The sequence below is a fragment of the Polistes fuscatus genome, unplaced genomic scaffold, assembly GCF_010416935.1.
Source record: "Polistes fuscatus isolate 324 unplaced genomic scaffold, CU_Pfus_HIC Scaffold15, whole genome shotgun sequence".
Lineage (NCBI taxonomy): Eukaryota > Metazoa > Arthropoda > Insecta > Hymenoptera > Vespidae > Polistes > Polistes fuscatus.
Genome location: NW_025113053.1, coordinates 450,281 through 470,243, shown reverse-complemented (window position 1 = coordinate 470,243; position 19,963 = coordinate 450,281). Strand labels below are relative to the sequence as shown.

Below are 19,963 nucleotides of genomic sequence, written 5' to 3'. Positions count from 1 at the left end.
ACCATCGGTAAGGTAGTTTACTGATCGATCGTCGGTAACTTGATGATATTATTTATCATGTGTCGATATTATAGCTGAAATTTAAAATCGTAAACAATAATAATTAGATCTTATAAAAATGCAATCGATGCGTTTTATATTCTTATGTTTAATCTAATTTAATTATAACTAATATATGATCTATATAAAATTTACAATATCATAGAGATTGATATGTGAGAAATAAATTAAATACATACATTTATAAACTCACAAGTGTACCTATCATCACGTTTCAAAAGCTTATTCGAAAAAGCAACGCACTAATAAAAAAAAATGATTACTTTATTTATTTATTGAAAACAAAAAAAAATACTGCAAAGCGTAAAGAATGATTATTTAAACGATAAAAAAAGAGACGACACTAAGAGAGCAAATTTAAAGTGTTGAAAAGATAAAGAAACGCGATGCGAATGATTAATGACCCTAACATATAAATTCGACAAATTTGTTTTTTCTTCTCCTATTTTTTTTTTTTAATGCGAATATGCGTGTTGTGACATATCCGTCGTTATGGATACGTCTTCCATCGGCAAAAGAGACCTGCAACGTACACACATAGTAGTTATAGACCACACATGTCAAACAAAGCTCCTTTTCGAGTAGAAGCAACATGCGAGAATGTAGAAGGTTCTGCGTGCGCGCATACTTCGCGCAATATGTGTGTTTGAACTATAGGATGCTACTATACGTGTCGATGAATTCGAACATTGTCACTTGCCATTCGTTCTTCTTCCGAGAAGTTATACCCATATTTTATATCATCCCTTTTTATTATTTCCAAGCCTTGATCATTGCGATCATATTACAGTGATCGATAAACAGAAGACGAAGACAACTTCCGTTCGCCGGAGGACGAGATTGTTTTTCGAAAATTTCGGTGAGTTCAACTTCACCGATCGTTGATTGATGAAATCGACAAAAAAAGAACAAAAAAGACAAAGCAACATTGGATTATGTATACCATATGTCAGACATATGTCTTCTATAGAAAGCTACCCTTGTAGCGATACAAGGCAATCGGCATTGACCGTTTCTTAAATATTTAAGAAACCATTTCCTACTATCTGCTGTGTTTAACTAGTTTAACCCCGACAGTTCTTTCTTCGGGTCGAACGCGTGTATTTCTTTATGCGATTTGTCTGTGTTTTTTCTCTGGATCTTCTTAAAAAAAAAAAAAAAAAAACAGGACTATTTAAAAAGAAACGAAAATATATTGTAATTTATTTTACAATACATTTGTATAACTAGATATTACCGATCGATTCTCAATTTATAATTCATACTATTGAAAAATGACTTTTAATTTCTCCTTTATATCACCGCAAATGAATTTTTATTCTAAATTATTATAGATCTCTTTCGACACATCTATGTTCTCTCTTAAACATTCATAATTTGATAAGAAAAAATATCAATTTACTTTCCTTCCTCTCCCTTTATTTTCATTTCTTTTGATTATTTCATCTATCAAATTACAGTTTCAAATTCAGTTTGTTATTTGAACAAATAAACGAAAGGATACTTATCGATCGTTACTTATCACGCAAAGAGATAACCATACGTCGATGTTAAACATATATGTATGTATATATATAGAAAGAGTATACGTTACACTCGAAGAGAAAAAAAAGGAAAAAGAATTATAGAAAAATCCTTTGAAGGCTCGATTTAGAATCGAACCAAATTTATACTTTCTCTTGTTACCGTATCTCACTTTTGGTGTTTCTCTTTTTATTTGATTGTGAGTCATAAAGATTCACGTGATCGTTTCCACCTCTTCTTCCAGATATGTTCAACAGACCTCAGAGTGCAACTACGAGGCAGGAGACTGAAATGATCAATAAGGCCCAGAGAGCCATACATTCAACCACGGATTCCATCGAAAAATTACGTTTACTCTGCTTGGCCAGAGGTGCCAATGGCATCCTCGGCCTTGGCAGGTAAGTGGCATTCCATTCAATTTCCTTACACATTTTCTTCTTCAATGATTTCATTAACTAACAAAAGAATTTTCTTAGAGCGTTCAATAGAATTATATTCAATTCGACGAGGAAAAAGAATCAAATTGCAATAACACGCGTGAGATTTTCCTATTTAATCTTTCAATGTCGGATGACGAATCACTCGTTTTTTTTTATATTTTTGTTGTTGTTCGTTTGAACTAATTAAAATGATTCATATGTACGTCATTGTTCAACAATTCTCAAGGATCGTTATATCGAGATTATTTTCTTAATTGTCGTATAAATAATGATATTGCCATTTGAAAATAGAATTTTATTGTGTAAAAGCTTTTGCTTTTAGGATATCTAATATAATCAAAATGTTTATCTCTATTATTCCTAGGAGTGCTCATCACTGTAAAATTCGTAATCTAAACCGTATTTTACAACTGTTTTTCTCGAATCCATCGATCGAATCGTAAAAATAAATTTCAAATGGCATTTTAATGATTTCTCATTCGTTTTTAGAATATTTCGTCGTATGGACGACGACGGTAACAAACAATTAAATTTGGAGGAATTCACTAAAGGTTTGAAAGAAAGTGGCTTGGATATATCGGACGAAGAGATAAATGAGATATTTCAAAAATTCGACACCGATGGAAATGGAAATCTCAGCGTCGATGAGTTCATCAACGCCATAAGAGTAAGTTTATATCGTTAAATATTAAAATTAAACTAATGTAACTAATATGTAAAATATATTTCAATTATTCAATTGGATTATGCATAAATTTATATAACTCGATTTCATAGCCTACGATGTCTCCGAGCCGTAAAAAAGTAGTTGAACAGGCTTTTCAAAAATTGGATAAAACCGGTGACGGTGAAATTACAGTAGATGATTTAAAAGGAGTGTACAATGTAAAATGTCATCCACGTTACATAAGTGGCGAAGAAAGCGAGGAAAGTATTCTGAATAAGTTTCTCGGTAATTTCGAACAAAATGCAACGAAGGACGGAATAGTAAGTTTTATTCGTATACGTAATTATCCACAGTGTATACCTTGCTAATCCCATTTAATTAATTAATTCGTTCATTTATTATCCTTTTAATTCTATTCTCAGGTGACTTTAGAGGAATTTATGAATTATTATAGTGCGATAAGTGCGAGTATCGATTATGATGCATATTTCGATTTAATGATACGTAATGCTTACAAGCTTTAAAAAAAATAAATTCTATATTTTTATTATTATTATTATTATTATTATTATTATTTATCTAACAATAAATTAAAGCATCTCACGCACACGAGCTTCTGTTTGATTAGAATTATTTTGACGAATGTGATACAAATTTTAGGGTGAAATCGCACGGAAATAATTCAAATCATGTTATTACAATTTTCATGGAAATAACTATTATCGATCATTACTATTATATACGAGTGTTGTGAAACTATGATTATATAAGGGTCGTCTGTAACAACGATATGCATATATATAATATTTAGATGTATATATAATTTCGATTGTCAAAGTTCTCCACGCTATATCCTCTTCTCTCAATGTTTGACAAAGTTGGTTGTAGGGACCAATCTAATAACATATACACCTGTACATTGATTTCAAATCCTAAAATCTATATTTCAACTTTGATTTTTATATTTTTTTAGTTACCCCTATGCGAACAAATATTAATTAAATAGTGTATATTTATGAACAAATAAAATTAATATTCTAACAGTGTTATAAACAAATATTGACATTGATTGAACTAACAAAATATTATTAAAAAAAACAAAAAGATAAATTGCATCGGCCGGGAATCGAACCCGGGCCGCCCGCGTGGCAGGCGAGCATTCTACCACTGAACCACCGATGCTTGTAATAAAGTGGTTGCTAAAAGCATATCAGCCAAAATATTAACCTAAATTTACAATTGTTATATATACTTGAAAAATATAATTAAAAGACTTTTACTACGTTATTAATATTGTAAAAAATAATTGTTTGTAAAAATAAAAAATATAAAAGCAAAAAATGAAAAAAAAACTCCCAGGCGGGGAATCGAACCCCGGTCTCCCGCGTGACAGGCGGGGATACTAACCACTATACTACCTAGGATTTTTCTATTCTAGGGAAAATTTGAAAATTATTTATGGACCCGATCCCTTAGATTATTCGTCACCATAATACTATAAATCTTCGGCTGTCTCCTGTAAACTAAGATTGGAGTATCGTATACCTACGCTAAACTAATAATATTTCTTAATATATTTCTTACAACTAAAACGTAACGCATGACGTGTTGTTTTTTATTAAGGATAATAAAAATTTACATATTTAAATATACTAATACGTGTAGCAAAAGAAATCTGGTTCGAACCGGTGACAAACACTGTAAAAAAGTACAAAAGTCAATGATGAAGAAAGAAAAAACAAAGGAAGCAAGAAAAAAAAGGCAAATTGTTGATAGAGGAGAGGGGAACATGATTCTTAGAGTAGGAGAAAAATAGAAAAAAGAAAAAAAGATAGAAATACTTAAGAACTTATATAAGCAATACGCTAGAACTACTAATCGCAGTTAATCTTATTTGCCAAGGTAAAACGCGGTGGCCGTGACAGTTTGAATTTTGGCGGGGTTTTCTTCCAATTATCTTTCTCTTTCTTTCTACCTCTCTCTTCCAACCAATCACTCGGCCATTTCTCCTTCCGTGGTGGATCACCATACACACTGCTCTAGTCAGCATAAATACATATACGCATACACGCAGCGCAACAAACATAATCTACTATTTCTTCTATCTTTGTCTGTCCCTTCTTCTATCTTTGTCTGTCCCTTCTTCTATCTTTGGTCTTTAATCGAACTCTCATGACCTTTTCGGATGCGCGTATCGCATTTCTTCTTATTTCTTTTTCATCGGCCATGGTTCAATCTCGGTCGTTACACAAGCGACATATTTTACACACATAAAAAAAAAATCCTAAGAAAAGAAAAAACTTCGAGTCTAGCTAGATTGAGTGAAGAAGATATGAGAGCAACGCAAAGTATTTAATTCTCAGCGTACAGTGCATACTAAATGTCAGTGTGGTTAGGTCCTCTCTTTAATTCCTTCTCTCTCTCTCTCTCTCTATTCTTGTCTATTTGTTCATAAACAAAATACTAAAGTGCATAGGTGAAGGTTCGTTTTTGAATTACCAAATCTTAACAGTGGCTCGTCATATGTGAAACTTTATTTAAAAACCTTCTAATAAGTAAAGGAAGGCACATACATAAATACGTGCAGATTTTTTACCACTTCCTTATTTTTTTGTGAAATATCACTCATTCTTTTCTTATGAAAATTACAATGGGATATTCCACTGTTATTCCTGTTCTCTGTATTCTGTTTGGTAAGTACAAAATACGTCATTTAATAATGTATTATTTATTGTTTGACTGAACTCAAATGTATAAACATTTATTTTGATTTATATTTTCTTTATCTTATAATATTCTTCATTTTTTTTATTTAAAGCGATATTTGTTACACTTTGTAATGGACATAGTACTTATCAAAGAAAAAAAAGGAAAGGAAATCGTAATCTTATGTTAGATTAAAAGTTTTGAGATAATTTTTGTCTATAACAAGAAATAAAAAAATGCATGTGACTTTTTAATTTTCATATTTAATTATGATATATTTAGATTCATTAAAATTATGTTCTCGTCATTTGCAGGCATTACATTAACGTGCAAATAATTATGAATATGGAAATTATGTTGATTAGCGTAATTATATAATCGAAATATTCGATTAGTTGATTTGTTCTTTTGTACGTTAATAATATACATACGTTATATATATATATCGATAGTTTATTTATCAATAATTTAAAATGCAATTAATCGACTTAGCCAACTTTTGCGTTATTATCGAATATTTTGATGATGTCAAGAAGCTTTAAATTCGTTTATGAGATTAAAAGAATCGCCAAAAGTGTTTAATGCCTTTTTGTTATATACAAATCAAAGTTAATTTCATTATTCATTTTGGTTATGCTGACGTAAATTAAAGAAATATCAGCAAATATGCTTTTTACATAAAATTTAATTTATATTAGCCATGAAAAGACATAGAACACACAGTTCACTGATATAGATTTTACTGTAATCTAATCAAATATATTGTTATTATTATTATTATTGTATTTGTAGTTATCAATTTGTAATAATATTTATTTAACGAGGCATAATTATTTTTTAATTATATTAATTATTTGTTCTTTTAATTTCATAAAAAATTATTACATATGTTCAGGGGAAACATTCCTTGTTTTTATAGAAATAAAAAAAAAATCATTATATTTTTGTTCATGATGTTTTATAATGAAGCGATTGAAATGTTTCTTGTTTCTTCCAAAGAAAGATAAACGAAGGAATTAGTTTCAAAGTCCATAGATCACATTATATTATACGTTTGTCTCTACAATTATGGTATACGTCATGTATATGTGTCTACATGTATGCGTGTTAAACATTATAGCATATCTACACACATATCTTTGTTATGATAATCTTACTAATGAAATTACAATTGTTAAAATGAACTATTCTCATTTTTAATAATTAGTAAAATTAAATTAGAATTACGTACAGATAATTATGCTATGCAAAACACGTTTTTGTGAATTTGATTAATTACAGATATTATCCGAATGCAAGAAAAAACATTCGTGCTTTTATGATTAAAGATGTTTTTTTTATCATTATGTAACATAAAAATAAAAAAAAGAAACAAGAAACGAATTAAAAAGAAAAAAGAACATGATCAATGATTTATTACAGGTTTTCTTGGATATGGCAAGACACAGGAAAATTTACCATCTGCCGAAGATGTAATTCAGCAAGCGTCTAATCTTATAAATTATCCTGAAATAAATAAGTTAAATATTTCTGCATTTCCGAGTATCCAAGAGACAACAAATCTTTTCGAACAGAAATGTCAAAAAAATGGTGGACCTAACGCGTTTCAGAATGCTAAACGTGCACAATCAGAAATGGAACAGTGCTTTAAATCACTCATCAACATGACTGAGTTAAACGCGGAGATGGAAAGCGCTAAACCTAAGGGCGAATTGGACGAAGTTTTTAAAAAATATTGTCGCAGAAGTCCTATTTTTAAAAATTGTGTAAATAACTTTACTACTGCCATTGAGCCCTGTCTGGAAGAGAAAGAACGCGAGAATAAAAAGATCGTTCTGAATATCACCGAATCTATCCTCAACTTTATCTGTTATAAAGAAGGAGACAGAATTGCTCGTATGTATTTTGTTTTTATGCATAAAATTGTTTCAATATTAATAAATATATATTAATGTCAATTGATGTTTTGTTTTTTGTTTTATACAGTCTTCATAGCAGCGGGAGGACCGGACTGCTTCCAATCTAAGCAACAGGAGATTCAAGACTGTGCCAATGCTACATTTGGCAGTTATATTCCTACAACTGATCCTACAACCGGTGCTTTGCCTACATTTAATAGTTTACCATCTTTAATATTTGACGATAAAGAGTGCACGTAAATATATGTTTCAATATTAGATCTTACATAAATATTTATTTTACATATAACATAATAAATTTATATATTTTTCTATGATTTTATCAGGGATATGAACAACCTACAAGATTGTGTGGTTAGAGAATTAGAAAAATGTTCTGATCCAACGCCTGCAAATATAATGGAATCTATATTTAGATTTATTAGGAAAGTAACACCTTGCGAAAGATTATTAGTTAAAGTACGAAGTGCTGCTGTTATGAGAGTAGAGCCCGAAAGTTCTTCTACGATTGCTACACCTATTTCGTTGATGATCATTGTTCCTTTTTTATTACAATTTATGCACCATATAGTTTTGACATAACAAGTTAAATCAAAACTTTAGTGGTGTGTAAAGCCTTCTTGATTGGAACAATATTCAAAACCAATGTAATTTTAATTATATAAAAGTACTACATAAGAATTATATACTAAAGTAATTATAAAATACAAAAATATGATTAATTTTTTATTGAAAATAATATTCATTATTTTATTTCTTTTTTTTGTATACCGATTAATGGTAGAAAGATTAAGATAAGCTTATCTTGGGTACCTAAGTAATCTTACGACAACGAAATTGCCTAATTCTTATAAGAACATATATAAGTATCGGCGAAACTTAATAATCATTAAAGTTTAAAGTAAAGACAAAGTTTCTACTTTCTGTATTTCTGTTTTTCTGTTTTTATATAAAACAAATTATTTGAATAAAATGTTTATTTTCTTATTAACATTTACTTATTTATTACTTGAATGTAATGCAATAATTTAATAATGATTAATTGTTATTTGTAATTGTAGCAATAATTTACTTAGTGCGTTAAAATGTATATTTTTAAATGATACTTTAATAAATTTAATATATAAACAGATAAATATGAACCTGAACTCTATGAAATATAAAGATTAATGAAAGTACTTTTGATTTAAGAAAAGATAAGAAATATTTATATTGAAGTAAATAGACTGACTACTGTAAAACAAAATAATTATTGCAATAAATATTATTTCATAAATTAATTGACGTTTTAATTATATATTAATAACAATTAAGTATTATTTTATATGCTGATGCACATTTATATATATATGTGCATGAGCATATATGTATTTCCATGCATCTTTAGTTTCAAGGTTAATATAAATAAAATGTTGCTAAAAAATAATGTAATATAAATAAAATAAAGTTTTATATATTCGTTTAAATAGAAATATATATTTTATTTGTTATTCTAATTAATGGAATTAATTTCTCTATTTTCTTTAACATTAAACAATATCAAATCAAAAGAACAAATGATAACTATGATGCGCGATATGCACGATATTGCGCCGTAATTTCTATTGCGATAAAAACATCCGGACATTTGATTGGTTCGTCGAATATTTAGTTATGATATTAAGGAAAAATCTGTCGGGCGCGCATGCGCATACAAAAAAGATAAGTTCGATAAGTTTCGGGTATGTTCGGTTGTTCGTAAAGGCAGTGCACTTGAGAAGGCCCGTCGAAGGCTGTTCTCGTGTATGTTTTAAACAGTCCGCAACATGTTAATGAGTTTTTGTCAAATTCTTATTAAAAATTCGTACAGTGGATTCAGTATACGAAAGAAAATAACTAGTGCCAGACATTTACCCTCTTGATCAAGTATATTTTTTAGTATAAATTGTGAAGGAAGAAAAGTGGAGAACGATGCCAGGCAAAGGAGGGAGAAGAGGAAAATCCGGTAAGAAGAACAATAAAATATTATTTTAAATTTTCTTTATAACGTCTAAATTAATTCAAAATATATTTAATTATGATCAGTTTAATTTAAATATCGATATATTGTAAGATTTAAAGTTACGATGTGACACGTGATACCCCGAACATCTTACAATTATCGATTAATCGTTCTTCTTCTCGAATGATTCATCCTTGGTAAAGAACTTATTTACTTCTTCTTACGTCACAATACACACACATGCTCGATTAGAATCTTTTTTTTTACTACGTGTTACCTACTTATATATATGTATGAACGTTCAAACCCTAATACAATAATATTTGTCTAGTTATGAAGTATTGTTATCGATAACCATATGATTACTTTCCTTCCGCAATCTCCATGTGACATTCATGCTTTTTCCACATGGTTTTAGGTGTAATTAAATTTCTTACCATTTTCATCGATCTATCGTTTATTTTATCAAAATTACTCATTTATTTTACTTTATTATTTTAATATTACGATAAAATATAGTAATATATATTATTTTATTTCTTATATTTATATATAACGTAATAATAATTAATTAACATATAAGAGTTTCACAATATGTGATCATGCTTTTCTAATCGTGTACCTTTTGTCTTTTTTATTTTTTTTTCTAATTAATTAGGAACCTAACATTACGAAACATTATTGTATCTTTCTTATTTTCTTTTATTTCATTTCAATGATTTTATTATAATTATTAGGATATTTTATTTGTATAGTCTTCTTATAAGATTTCGCAAACTTGTGCAACTTTAATGAAAAATGTATTTCCTTTCTAGACGATTATTTTTATTTGATTGTTTTTTTTCTTACTCTTTCTACTTGATTTCTATTTGACTTTACTCTTATTGTTTCCTTTACGTATAAAATATTGAACTTAAAAAATATTTTATTAATAGATATAAAAAATTAAATGACGTTTAATTTATAAAGCATTCGGTTTAATGTCATGTGTGATCAACTGTAACAGCTGTTCCGGTTTCACACATTGCGTAATGTACCATTCACTTTCACATATTAGCTATAAATGACTTAACAATTACAATCTGTTAATATATATAAGTAGATTTAAAAATGTATTAGTAATAAATATATTCTTCTTTATCTTTCTTAATTTTTAGAATATGCTTGTTCCTCTGTTATTATTTTTATAAATAATGTCAAGGAATTTATTTAAAGGGCACGGTGGAAAAAAAGTTGAAATAGCATCTGATGAGGATTCGATCAACAATGATGCGTGCAGTGTCTCTAGTGGTCAATCAGATAATCGCAGCATGCCCGAAGATGTAAATGATAATGAGGTTGATGAAATTGCACAACAAGAAACATTTGAGGAAAAATTGAAAGAAGCTATCGATGGTCTAACACAACGGAGTGCTAAGGGCAGAATAATTTGCTTCAAGGGAATTGAAAAGATCTTTGCTATTAAATACGTTCCAGACTTCATAGAGGATAGAAAGATTACTATTTCCGATTCTATTGAACGAAGTTTGAAGAAGGGGAGATCCGAAGAACAGTTAACAGCAGCTAGATTGAGTACTTTGCTTTGCGTTCAACTTGGAATTTTTGAAAGTGCTGAGACGATTTGTAGAGATTTGAAATCTACATTAACTTTTGTTGCCAACGATACTGCGGCATCTACAGTTGCACGTTCTGAAGTAAAACAATATTCTTTTTTATTATGCAATATTCAAGATTTATTGTTGTATTAATTATTAATGTTTATTTGAGTTATATTGCTATATTTAATATTATTATCTTTTTAGTGTTGTTGGGCATTAAGCATGAATCAATTTTTGTCTGGTAATGATGCAGCTGATACACTTGATATCGTCCAATTATTATCTGGAATCTTTTCTGGCTCATATTTAAAAGGAAATGGTACAATAGCAACAGTTTCTGCAGATGTAGCAGCACTCCATGCGGCTGCAATTTCATCATGGACTCTTCTCTTAACTGTCATGAACCCAGCAGATATATATAATCTTCTTGCCAGCGATAAAAGCAATACTTACATGCCGTTAGTATGAAATAAATATGCGTATATATACATATATCTTTTATCTAATCTGTTTAATTTAATAATAAATAAATTAAATTTACGAAATTATAGCTCTCTCAATAGACTACGTGAATTATTGACATCACCTCATCTTGACGTGAGGTTATCTGCAGGTGAAGCTCTTGCTGTTATATTCGAACTTGGTCGTGAGTTTTCTTACGATTATGAACAGAAGTGGGCAGATAGTCTTATCGATGAACTCAAGGAATTAGCTACTGATTCTAATAAATATAGAGCAAAGAAAGATCGTAAACAGCAGAGGGCTAATTTCCGAGATATATTACGGTATATTGAGGTAAACATTTTGTTAACATTTTCTATCTGTACTTATCAATAAAAGAATAAATTGAAAAGTTATAAACTTCATTGAAATGTTTTTCAATTTTTCAGGAAGATATTGTTCCAGAAATGCATGTTAGATTTGGACAAGAAACGTTATATTTAGAAGGCTGGTGTACTCGTACTCAATACAATGCTTGCTGTCGATTACTTGGCCCTGGTATAAACATCCATCTAGCTGAAAATCAGTTATTGCGTGAAATTTTCGATCTGGGTAATAAAGTGTTGCCTATACCATCTCAAAAAACAACCAAATTAGAGAGAGTAAGTATATCTTTAAAGGAAAATATTATTACGATTGTAATATATTATTCATTTTATTGAACAATATCGCATTATTTTTTCAGACTTTAATGAATGCTGCTGCTTTTAAGGCACGTACCATTCTACGCAATAAAACTAGAGATAAACGATCTGCAGCCATGGCACCGTAACTTCCACATATTTAATTTTTTCTATTTCTAAAATTTCTTTCATTCAATAAAGTAAGGTTTTTTCTTTACTGTATTTAATCAACAGTATCGATCATTATTTAAAGTTTTTCTTTCTTCGTTATATATGAAGGTTTATCATGTCAAACTAAATAAATTATTAAATTTTAAATTGTTCACAAAAAATTATGCAAAGTATAAAGACGTTTCATAAAAGAAAAAAAAATTAGAAAATTAATTACTTTATATAATTGATATTCTGTATATACAACAACAAATCTATATTCATAAAATTCCAGATATATTAGTAGCGATTAGAAGTTTTTCTAATTGTAAGTAAAAAAAAAATAAAAAATCATTACAATTTGATTAATTTTTTAATTAAATTTTAAAATGCTTATATTTGTAAAAATTTAAAGCATATTTTATATCATTAAATGCAATGTGTTTTAACTTTATAGCACAGTTAAAATATTTTAATGAAAGAACTGAGGAATAGAACTAAATATTTACATAATTGTTAATTTAATAGTTACTATTCAATTTGTCTAAATAATCGTGTATAATTATTATAACGTTATATAAAGTATTTATATTCATTGTACATAGTAATATATGTTGTAACGATGATCATAAAAACAAAAATTTAAGGATATGAATAAAAGTAGTATCTTGGATTGCATGAAATTATTATTACACATTATTTTCGACTTTATTTTTATATATTTAAAGCAGTCCTTTCTTTATATTCTATAACAAATACTTTTGGCGAATATATAAATAATATATCTATTTTCGCTTTCATGCCAAAAAGATGAGAACAGTCCTTAAGCAAAAAATTATACCGATATAAATAATTGAAAAGTATTAAATGTTTTTTGGTTTTATAGAAAGAATAATTATTAGTATTTGTACTTCAGCGATTCGATTCTACTTACTTTTTTTTTATCACCCACATAATGTACGAATATAAATAATGTTATTATATCCTAAATATATCAATTAAATGTGTAAATTAATTGTTTGTTTCTTGAATTCTTTTTCAGATAGCATATGCCATCTGTAGCCTAAAATTTTTGATACTTCCCTTTCCGTATTATCATAACTGCGGCTATTCATTTTTATCCATTGATAATGTTCCGGTGTCCAGCATGATATTTTTAACCAATCTCCATCGCATCTTTTTAAAACCGCATTACGTCGTACATACAAGCAACGAAGGAATTTTGCCGTTGTAACTATTTCCAATATCGTCGAAGTTGATATTTTGTCATGAATCATCTGTAAGGAAAGATAAATTTTTTTTATGAGAATTAAACTAGTAAAGTTATGCTTGGAGACAAAAAAAAATAACAAATTTATTATTATATACGGGATAACACTGTTAGTTTTATTTTTAAATCGATTTTATCAGCATTAAACTATAAATCACGTATAAAATCCACAGTAAAAAGCGAATTATTTTTCAAAAAAGAAAAAGAAAAAGAAACCGTAAAAAGCTTATTTAAAATTTAAACAGAATATTTAACGAATTACAAAAGTGTTAAAAGTTTTAAGGATTGGAAATTTTGTTACAGAGAACTTACACTCTAACTCAGTAAGAAAGTCTTTCATACTGCAAAGATTCTCATACATATCTTCACACAATTAAGGCATTAATTAGCATCAATCAATGTAGGGCTTAAGAAGAAAGCTATTACAAATGACAAGAAAATGTTTGTTTAAACACAAAATGCTACCAGAGTATGTAGATTCGGACACATTTTGCAGAATTGCACTAATGCTTCGTCCAATCTTTTAGAAAAATTTTTATGCAAATAATATCTTGTTATTCCCTTGAATGCATAAATTCGAATCGTTGAATCGAAAAACGAACCATGCGTGATTATCCATGATGGTGAAATCTGTAATGTCTTAATATGGTTAAATATATATACAAATTATTATAATATATTCTTTATATAGAAATATATTATATTAACCTGTGTATTTGGATTGTCTATAACTATACTATGACACGGTACAGCACTGTGTTCTAATAGATCTATCGGTAAAAGTACATCGGTAGGTTTACCACTTTCTATTTCAAAATGTACTTTTATATATGGATTATTCGACCTCATTTTTATCCACGCTGCTCTTTTTGGCTAGAATAATATTGTTATTAGCACGTTGCTTCTTTTTAAAATATTATGAATATTAAATAATTTAATAATTATTTAAATATTACCAATCTAACAGTTGTATCCTTTGGACTATATCGATTTTGCAAGATATGAAGATGTTTTAATCTTGTATGTCCAAGTAATTCGATGACATCTTCATGAAGATTTTGTGGACTTATAACAAGAATCTTTAAAAAAAAATATACACGTGTATATTTGAAAGTAAAGTCGAAAGTTTTGAAAAGTATTGAAAAGTAGATTCTTTTTATGAAGACTTACATTCAAATTGAGAAATACTCCTACATGTAACAACGGACAGTAGTACCTGGTAGTATTTATTAATATTAATTTTGATAAAGTATGAGTACAATTTTCACAAATATCGTCCATTAAATGTAAAGCTTCTTTACTATCGAGCATTAAATCAATTAATTCTAAACATTTTAAATTCTTTAAATTTCTCATAAGCCTCTTCAATGCTTCGAGTAGTTTTCCTCCTGTACCAAAAAGTCTAATACGATCAGGATCATCTCTATTTGCCATATTACAAGGAAATGTAAACTTGAGCCTTCGAATATTAATGCCTACACCTGCTACAGAGGTATTGTCTGATCCTTGTCTTTCGGTATACCACGATATCATATTCATAAATTCATATAAATTATAAAAATTTAACATAGGTTCAAATATAAGAGTACGAAAATTTTTTCCAACTTTGTTAAGACAAGTCGATGTTCTGATATGATCCAGAACATACTGCCAACCGCTATAATAATTAAATTTTCCTCTCGTTAATGTTGTATCTTCTAACGTAAATGTTGACCATACATTTTGCAATTGAAATGCGTGATACCAAGACCGACATACAAGAGACGCATAGTATCGTTCACGTATCGTTAAATATGAAAATATTTCTTCTAATAGTATATCGGGTAATCTATCCCAATAACTAAATTCTTTGGATGACTGTTCATCTTCTGTATCTTCTTCCCAATCTATATACAATGCTGTAAAAGTTAAATTAATAGATCCACAATTATGTTTTTTTATTTACATTTAAATTCATATCTCTAAGAAAAATTTTAATTTTAACATTTTTTTTTTTGTAAGTATAGATTTATTTTTCTCAGATATATATGAAATTATTTAAAAATAAATTTGAATTATTTTTTTCATTTTTATAAATATAGAGAAACATAGCCTAAAAATAATTAACTTACCCTTGTCTTCTTCGTCAAATTTCCAACAGCCCTTGTTCATTTTTAATATTTAAAAATATATAATACAAATAATTTCTCGCGACAATAATTTTCTCAAATTTCCTATTTAATTTCTTACTTATTTAAGTATTTACTTATTGCGTTTAAAAATACGGTACATTAGAAAACAGCTGATGAAATACTACTATAGTGTATACTAATACTTTGAATGGGCAAGAAGGTTAGGTTAAGATTTGATGTAAGTCTAGATCTGAGACAAGTTGTGTTTTTTTATTAAAAAGATTGTCAAGTGAAACGACTTTTCTTAATTCGTACAAAAATATGATTCTTTCAGGATCAAGGAACCTGATAGTGATTATACTATATTGATATTTAAAAAATTATTCTATAATAATACTACATTTTAACTCTGTAAACAAAGATTATAATAACACGCGACTCATGTAAGCAAAATACATTTTAATATTATCATTGTTTTGTAACATAATTATATTCTTATGTATTTTAATAATTGCAGATCTAATTAGTTAGAATGTTGCCAATACAGAATTTTATTTGTGAACAGTATATAAGAAGAGGTTCTTTTTTAGCATACATTTTGTTAAGAAGGTAAGTTATTTAATTTCCTACATTAATTAAAGTATATATATGTACATTTAGTTAATTACTTGTCAAAGAAGACTTATATTTGTCTTACTTTTTTTAGATCAATAAATCCAACAGCAAGTATTGTTCATATACAAAGAGGAAAAAGGAATAAAAAAAATTACTATGATACAAGTAATATAAATACATTAATTCGTCCTGTACCTGTAAAGTCTAATCCAGATGATATTAATATAGGAAGCGAGTTGACTGGTGATTTAAATAAAACAAATTTATTGATAGTTTTAAACAAATTCATAGAGATAAAGGAAATTAAAAGTTTAGCACTGGAATATGGACTAGATGGTATGTATACTATTTCAGATTCATTTCTTTCATATTATTATTATTATTAATATGCGTATACTTTTGAATAGAATAAGATATATACTTTTCTATATAGATTATTTGCAGAAAAAAGCGTTCATAGAATTTAGAGAATATTGTGTTCAATCGCAATCATTGCCGACTGATCTTCATATTGTTTTAAGCGACATTCTTCAAAGTGCTGCAAATGTAACAGATCTTTTTCCCTATTTTTTACGTTTTGCCAAAAAAATGTTTCCACACATAGAATGTTTGGATGATCTTAAAAAAATTAGTGATCTCAGATCGCCTGCTAATTGGTAAGCTTACACATTTATTAAGTAATCTTTAAAAAGTAAATAAGGTAATATACATAAGATATCTGAAATTTTTCTGACCAAATATATGTGCATAAAATACATTGACACTGTTTGGCTGAAAAAACCTCAGACACGCTGTATTTAAATTTACTTATTTAATTAAATTGTAGGTATCCCTCAGCAAGAGCGAAAACACGAAAAATTATATTTCATGCTGGTCCAACTAACAGTGGAAAAACTCATCACGCTTTAGAAAGATTTATGAGAGCAAAAAGTGGAGTATATTGTGGACCTTTAAAGTTATTAGTTTCAGAAGTATATAATAAATGTAATAGTATGGTTAGTATATTTGATCATATATTCTCAAAATATTTTAAAATATAAAAATAATGCTAATAAATTTATATTCTCTCGCTCTCTCTCTCTCTTTCTATATTTTTAATTAGGGAACTCCTTGTGACTTAGTTACTGGAGAAGAAAGAAGATATGCTCGTAGTCCAGATGATCTTGCAAATCATGTATCTTGTTCGGTGGAAATGGTTAACTTAAATACTTCTTGTATGTAATCATTATTTCATGATATTTCTATTTCTATTGTATATTTTTAAAATTATTCTTTTTATTATTGCAGATGAGGTCGCAGTAATTGATGAAATTCAATTACTCCGAGATCCTGGCAGAGGATGGGCATGGACAAGAGCTCTTCTTGGAATTCCTGCCGATGAGATACATCTTTGTGGTGAACCAGCTGCGATAGATTTAGTAATTATCTATTTTTTTAATTTATTTTTTTTTTTGAGTATTTGTTATTTGTTAATTGTAAAATTATTATTTACAGGTAAAATCTATTTGTCTGACAACAGGTGAAACTCCTGAAATCCGTAAATATAAACGGTTAACAGAGTTAACGGTAGAAAATACAGCAGTTGGATCATTGAAAAATATTAAACGTGGTGACTGTATAGTTTGCTTCAATAAAAATGACATATTTGCTGTTACGCGTCAATTAGAAACACAAGGGATAGAAACTGCTGTAATATATGGTAGTTTACCACCGGGAACAAAACTTGCGCAAGCTGCTAAATTTAACGATCCAAATAATTCTTGTAAAGTATTAGTAGCAACTAATGCAATTGGAATGGGATTAAATCTGTAAGTTTCTTATATCTTATATTATAAATGTTTATAAATACTTGTATATAAACAATATATTTTGTTGATGTATATATATATATGTAGACATATTAGAAGAATTATTTTTTACTCTTTAATACAACCAACGGTGAATGAAAAGGGAGAAAAAGAAATGGATACAATTTCTGTATCAACAGCTTTGCAAATAGCTGGCAGAGCAGGACGTTATGGCACGCAATGGAGCACAGTAATATAATAATTTTCCAAAAATATAATTTTCATTTAATATTTGAAACATTTCTATGGCAAATTTTCTGTTTAGGGCTATGTCACAACTTATAAACCACACGATCTTGCAACGCTGAAAAATTTACTCAATCAAACACCTGAGCCGATCATTCAAGCTGGTCTTCATCCAACAGCTGATCAAATCGAATTATATGCTTATCATTTACCAGAAACACCATTGTCTAATCTTCTGGTAATAATATAAATTAATATAATTCATTGCTAGTAAGCAAGAGGAAATAATATATTTATTATTTCAGGATATTTTTATAACACTATCTACAGTCGATGATTCTTTATACTTTATATGCAATACTGATGACTTTAAATTCCTCGCTGACATGATACAACATGTTTCTTTACCATTACGTGCACGATACGTATTCTGTTGTGCGCCAATTAATAGAAAACTTCCATTTTCATGCGCTATGTTTCTAAAGGTAGAAATACTAATATTTTGTCTTCAGGATAGATAAATTATATAAATAACTATAATCTATATATATATACAAATATTAGTTTAATAATAGAATGTTATTTATTATAGTTTGCCCGTCAATACAGTAAAAATGATAAAATCACCTTTAACTGGTTATGTGATCATCTTGGTTGGCCATTCTCAACACCTAAATCTATACTTGATCTTGTTCATTTGGAAGCTGTGTTTGACATTATGGATTTATACCTTTGGTTAAGGTATTTATAATATACATAGAGATTTGTAAATATTAATTTAAAACATAAATATATAATTAATGCATTTTTATGCAGTTATCGGTTTCCAGATTTATTCCCAGATACTAATATAGTACGAGATGTTCAGCAAGAATTAGACTCATTTATCCAAATAGGAGTAGTTCATTTGAAGGAATTAATTATTAGTTCTGTGACTGGTAATTGTTCATTTTTATAATATTATATTAAATATTAATAATATATCGAATTATATTTTTATTCCACAGAAGGAAACAGTGGAGAAGCATCAGAACCAGGTGAATTTTATTTACAAACACGGAAACATAATTTTTATAAAGGTAGAATTTTAATTACGTAATAAATTAGTCATTAGTAGAAATGATAATAAAAAAAATTTTGTTGTTATATTTTTAACGTTTAATAATTATTAAGTGTAGCAATGAATTCGGTGCTTTTTAAGAAATTTAGTATTTATTTATAAAGTAATCATAAAGTAATCATAAAGTAATCATTTATATTTTAATATCAAGACACTAAATATTAATTGTTACATCTAATATGTGTGACTCGTATTGATAATTTTTATTATATTGTATGTATATATAAATATTTATTATTATTAATATTATATTTTAGGAAATAATGAATTTGGTAAACGTAAGCCCTCTGTACCCATAAGAAAGGGTAAATTAACAGAACGATTATTGGCAGAAGGTTTGTTAACACCACAAATGTTACAAGAACTTCAAAATGAATGGACCAAAAAGAAAAAATAATAAATTATTTTTTACAAAAATATCAGTCACCAAAATCCGATGTAAAAATTTTTAATATCAAATAAATGATGTCAAATCGCTACCTTATCATCTAAAAAAATGATTTTTTCCTTTCTTCGAATAACATAATGGTAAAATAAATGAATAGTTCAGAAAATACTTAACATTAACATGTTTATAGTATTTTAATAAATAATAAATATAATATATAATACATATATATTATAAATAATATAATTCTTTTCAGT

General features: G+C 28.0%; 5 protein-coding genes and 2 non-coding genes across 10 annotated transcripts; 4 read left to right on the top strand and 3 right to left on the bottom strand.

Annotated features, from left to right (window-relative positions):
* The first annotated feature begins 751 nt into the window (after positions 1 to 751).
* LOC122514602 (calcyphosin-like protein) lies at positions 752 to 3,647 on the top strand. The gene is made up of 5 exons (XM_043631526.1): positions 752 to 919; positions 1,829 to 1,982; positions 2,514 to 2,691; positions 2,802 to 3,011; positions 3,114 to 3,647. Exons 2-5 carry the CDS (start codon positions 1,831 to 1,833, stop codon positions 3,213 to 3,215), a joined length of 642 nt encoding a protein of 213 aa, XP_043487461.1. The 5' UTR covers positions 752 to 919; positions 1,829 to 1,830; the 3' UTR covers positions 3,216 to 3,647.
* A 155-nt stretch (positions 3,648 to 3,802) lies between these two features.
* On the bottom strand, positions 3,803 to 3,873 carry Trnag-gcc. Its single transcript has one exon. It is a non-coding gene; the product is annotated as a tRNA-Gly (tRNA).
* Positions 3,874 to 4,043: 170 nt separating this feature from the next.
* Trnad-guc lies at positions 4,044 to 4,115 on the bottom strand. The gene has a single exon. It is a non-coding gene; the product is annotated as a tRNA-Asp (tRNA).
* A 699-nt stretch (positions 4,116 to 4,814) lies between these two features.
* Positions 4,815 to 8,448, top strand: LOC122514601 (27 kDa hemolymph protein-like). The gene is made up of 4 exons (XM_043631525.1): positions 4,815 to 5,384; positions 6,820 to 7,293; positions 7,384 to 7,552; positions 7,643 to 8,448. Exons 1-4 carry the CDS (start codon positions 5,330 to 5,332, stop codon positions 7,896 to 7,898), a joined length of 954 nt encoding a protein of 317 aa, XP_043487460.1. The 5' UTR covers positions 4,815 to 5,329; the 3' UTR covers positions 7,899 to 8,448.
* A 584-nt stretch (positions 8,449 to 9,032) lies between these two features.
* LOC122514597 (interferon-related developmental regulator 2) lies at positions 9,033 to 12,852 on the top strand. Its single transcript, XM_043631519.1, has 6 exons — positions 9,033 to 9,300; positions 10,513 to 10,991; positions 11,100 to 11,353; positions 11,447 to 11,690; positions 11,786 to 11,998; positions 12,082 to 12,852. The coding sequence occupies exons 1-6, from the start codon at positions 9,267 to 9,269 to the stop codon at positions 12,166 to 12,168; spliced, it is 1,311 nt and encodes a 436-aa protein (XP_043487454.1). The 5' UTR covers positions 9,033 to 9,266; the 3' UTR covers positions 12,169 to 12,852.
* LOC122514593 lies at positions 12,672 to 15,739 on the bottom strand. 3 transcript variants are annotated; one of them, XM_043631512.1, is made up of 6 exons: positions 15,551 to 15,738; positions 14,610 to 15,337; positions 14,396 to 14,518; positions 14,148 to 14,312; positions 13,905 to 14,078; positions 12,672 to 13,446 (listed from the first exon to the last, which is right to left on the bottom strand). In XM_043631512.1, exons 1-6 carry the CDS (start codon positions 15,588 to 15,590, stop codon positions 13,168 to 13,170), a joined length of 1,509 nt encoding a protein of 502 aa, XP_043487447.1. In that variant the 5' UTR covers positions 15,591 to 15,738; the 3' UTR covers positions 12,672 to 13,167. The 3 variants fall into 3 exon arrangements, 2 of the variants coding, with proteins under 2 accessions (XP_043487447.1, XP_043487448.1); XM_043631513.1 differs by having other exon boundaries at positions 13,905 to 14,069; positions 15,551 to 15,737; XR_006303093.1 differs by having other exon boundaries at positions 13,284 to 13,446; positions 13,752 to 14,078; positions 15,551 to 15,739.
* Positions 15,697 to 19,925, top strand: LOC122514592 (ATP-dependent RNA helicase SUV3 homolog, mitochondrial). Of its 2 annotated transcripts, XM_043631510.1 has the most exons (16): positions 15,697 to 15,788; positions 15,885 to 15,993; positions 16,068 to 16,159; positions 16,257 to 16,501; positions 16,599 to 16,821; positions 16,992 to 17,160; positions 17,268 to 17,379; positions 17,453 to 17,583; positions 17,660 to 17,973; positions 18,061 to 18,202; positions 18,278 to 18,436; positions 18,504 to 18,683; positions 18,791 to 18,939; positions 19,015 to 19,136; positions 19,206 to 19,277; positions 19,576 to 19,923. In XM_043631510.1, exons 3-16 carry the CDS (start codon positions 16,083 to 16,085, stop codon positions 19,713 to 19,715), a joined length of 2,235 nt encoding a protein of 744 aa, XP_043487445.1. In that variant the 5' UTR covers positions 15,697 to 15,788; positions 15,885 to 15,993; positions 16,068 to 16,082; the 3' UTR covers positions 19,716 to 19,923. The 2 variants fall into 2 exon arrangements, with proteins under 2 accessions (XP_043487445.1, XP_043487446.1); XM_043631511.1 differs by lacking the exon at positions 15,697 to 15,788 and having other exon boundaries at positions 15,794 to 15,993; positions 19,206 to 19,235; positions 19,576 to 19,925.
* The last annotated feature ends 38 nt before the right edge of the window (positions 19,926 to 19,963 follow it).

Bases quoted from the DNA above. Each gene is read 5' to 3' on its own strand.
- LOC122514602 (XM_043631526.1), top strand. From the start codon at position 1,831: ATGTTCAACAGACCTCAGAGTGCAACTACGAGGCAGGAGACTGAAATG. The intron at 1,983-2,513 runs GTAAGTGGCATT...ATTCGTTTTTAG, and splicing joins GGCATCCTCGGCCTTGGCAG to AATATTTCGTCGTATGGACG. The intron at 3,012-3,113 runs GTAAGTTTTATT...TTCTATTCTCAG, and splicing joins ATGCAACGAAGGACGGAATA to GTGACTTTAGAGGAATTTAT.
- LOC122514601 (XM_043631525.1), top strand. From the start codon at position 5,330: ATGAAAATTACAATGGGATATTCCACTGTTATTCCTGTTCTCTGTATT. The intron at 5,385-6,819 runs GTAAGTACAAAA...GATTTATTACAG, and splicing joins TGTTCTCTGTATTCTGTTTG to GTTTTCTTGGATATGGCAAG. The intron at 7,294-7,383 runs GTATGTATTTTG...TGTTTTATACAG, and splicing joins AGAAGGAGACAGAATTGCTC to TCTTCATAGCAGCGGGAGGA.
- LOC122514597 (XM_043631519.1), top strand. From the start codon at position 9,267: ATGCCAGGCAAAGGAGGGAGAAGAGGAAAATCCG. The intron at 10,992-11,099 runs GTAAAACAATAT...TTATCTTTTTAG, and splicing joins CTACAGTTGCACGTTCTGAA to TGTTGTTGGGCATTAAGCAT. The intron at 11,354-11,446 runs GTTAGTATGAAA...ACGAAATTATAG, and splicing joins AAAAGCAATACTTACATGCC to CTCTCTCAATAGACTACGTG.
- LOC122514593 (XM_043631512.1), bottom strand. From the start codon at position 15,590: ATGAACAAGGGCTGTTGGAAATTTGACGAAGAAGACAAGG. The intron at 14,519-14,609 runs GTAAGTCTTCAT...TTTTTTTTAAAG, and splicing joins GAGTATTTCTCAATTTGAAT to ATTCTTGTTATAAGTCCACA. The intron at 13,447-13,904 runs GTAGCATTTTGT...CTTTCCTTACAG, and splicing joins GTCCGAATCTACATACTCTG to ATGATTCATGACAAAATATC.
- LOC122514592 (XM_043631510.1), top strand. From the start codon at position 16,083: ATGTTGCCAATACAGAATTTTATTTGTGAACAGTATATAAGAAGAGGT. The intron at 17,161-17,267 runs GTTAGTATATTT...ATTTTTAATTAG, and splicing joins ATAATAAATGTAATAGTATG to GGAACTCCTTGTGACTTAGT. The intron at 18,203-18,277 runs GTAATATAATAA...TTTTCTGTTTAG, and splicing joins ATGGCACGCAATGGAGCACA to GGCTATGTCACAACTTATAA.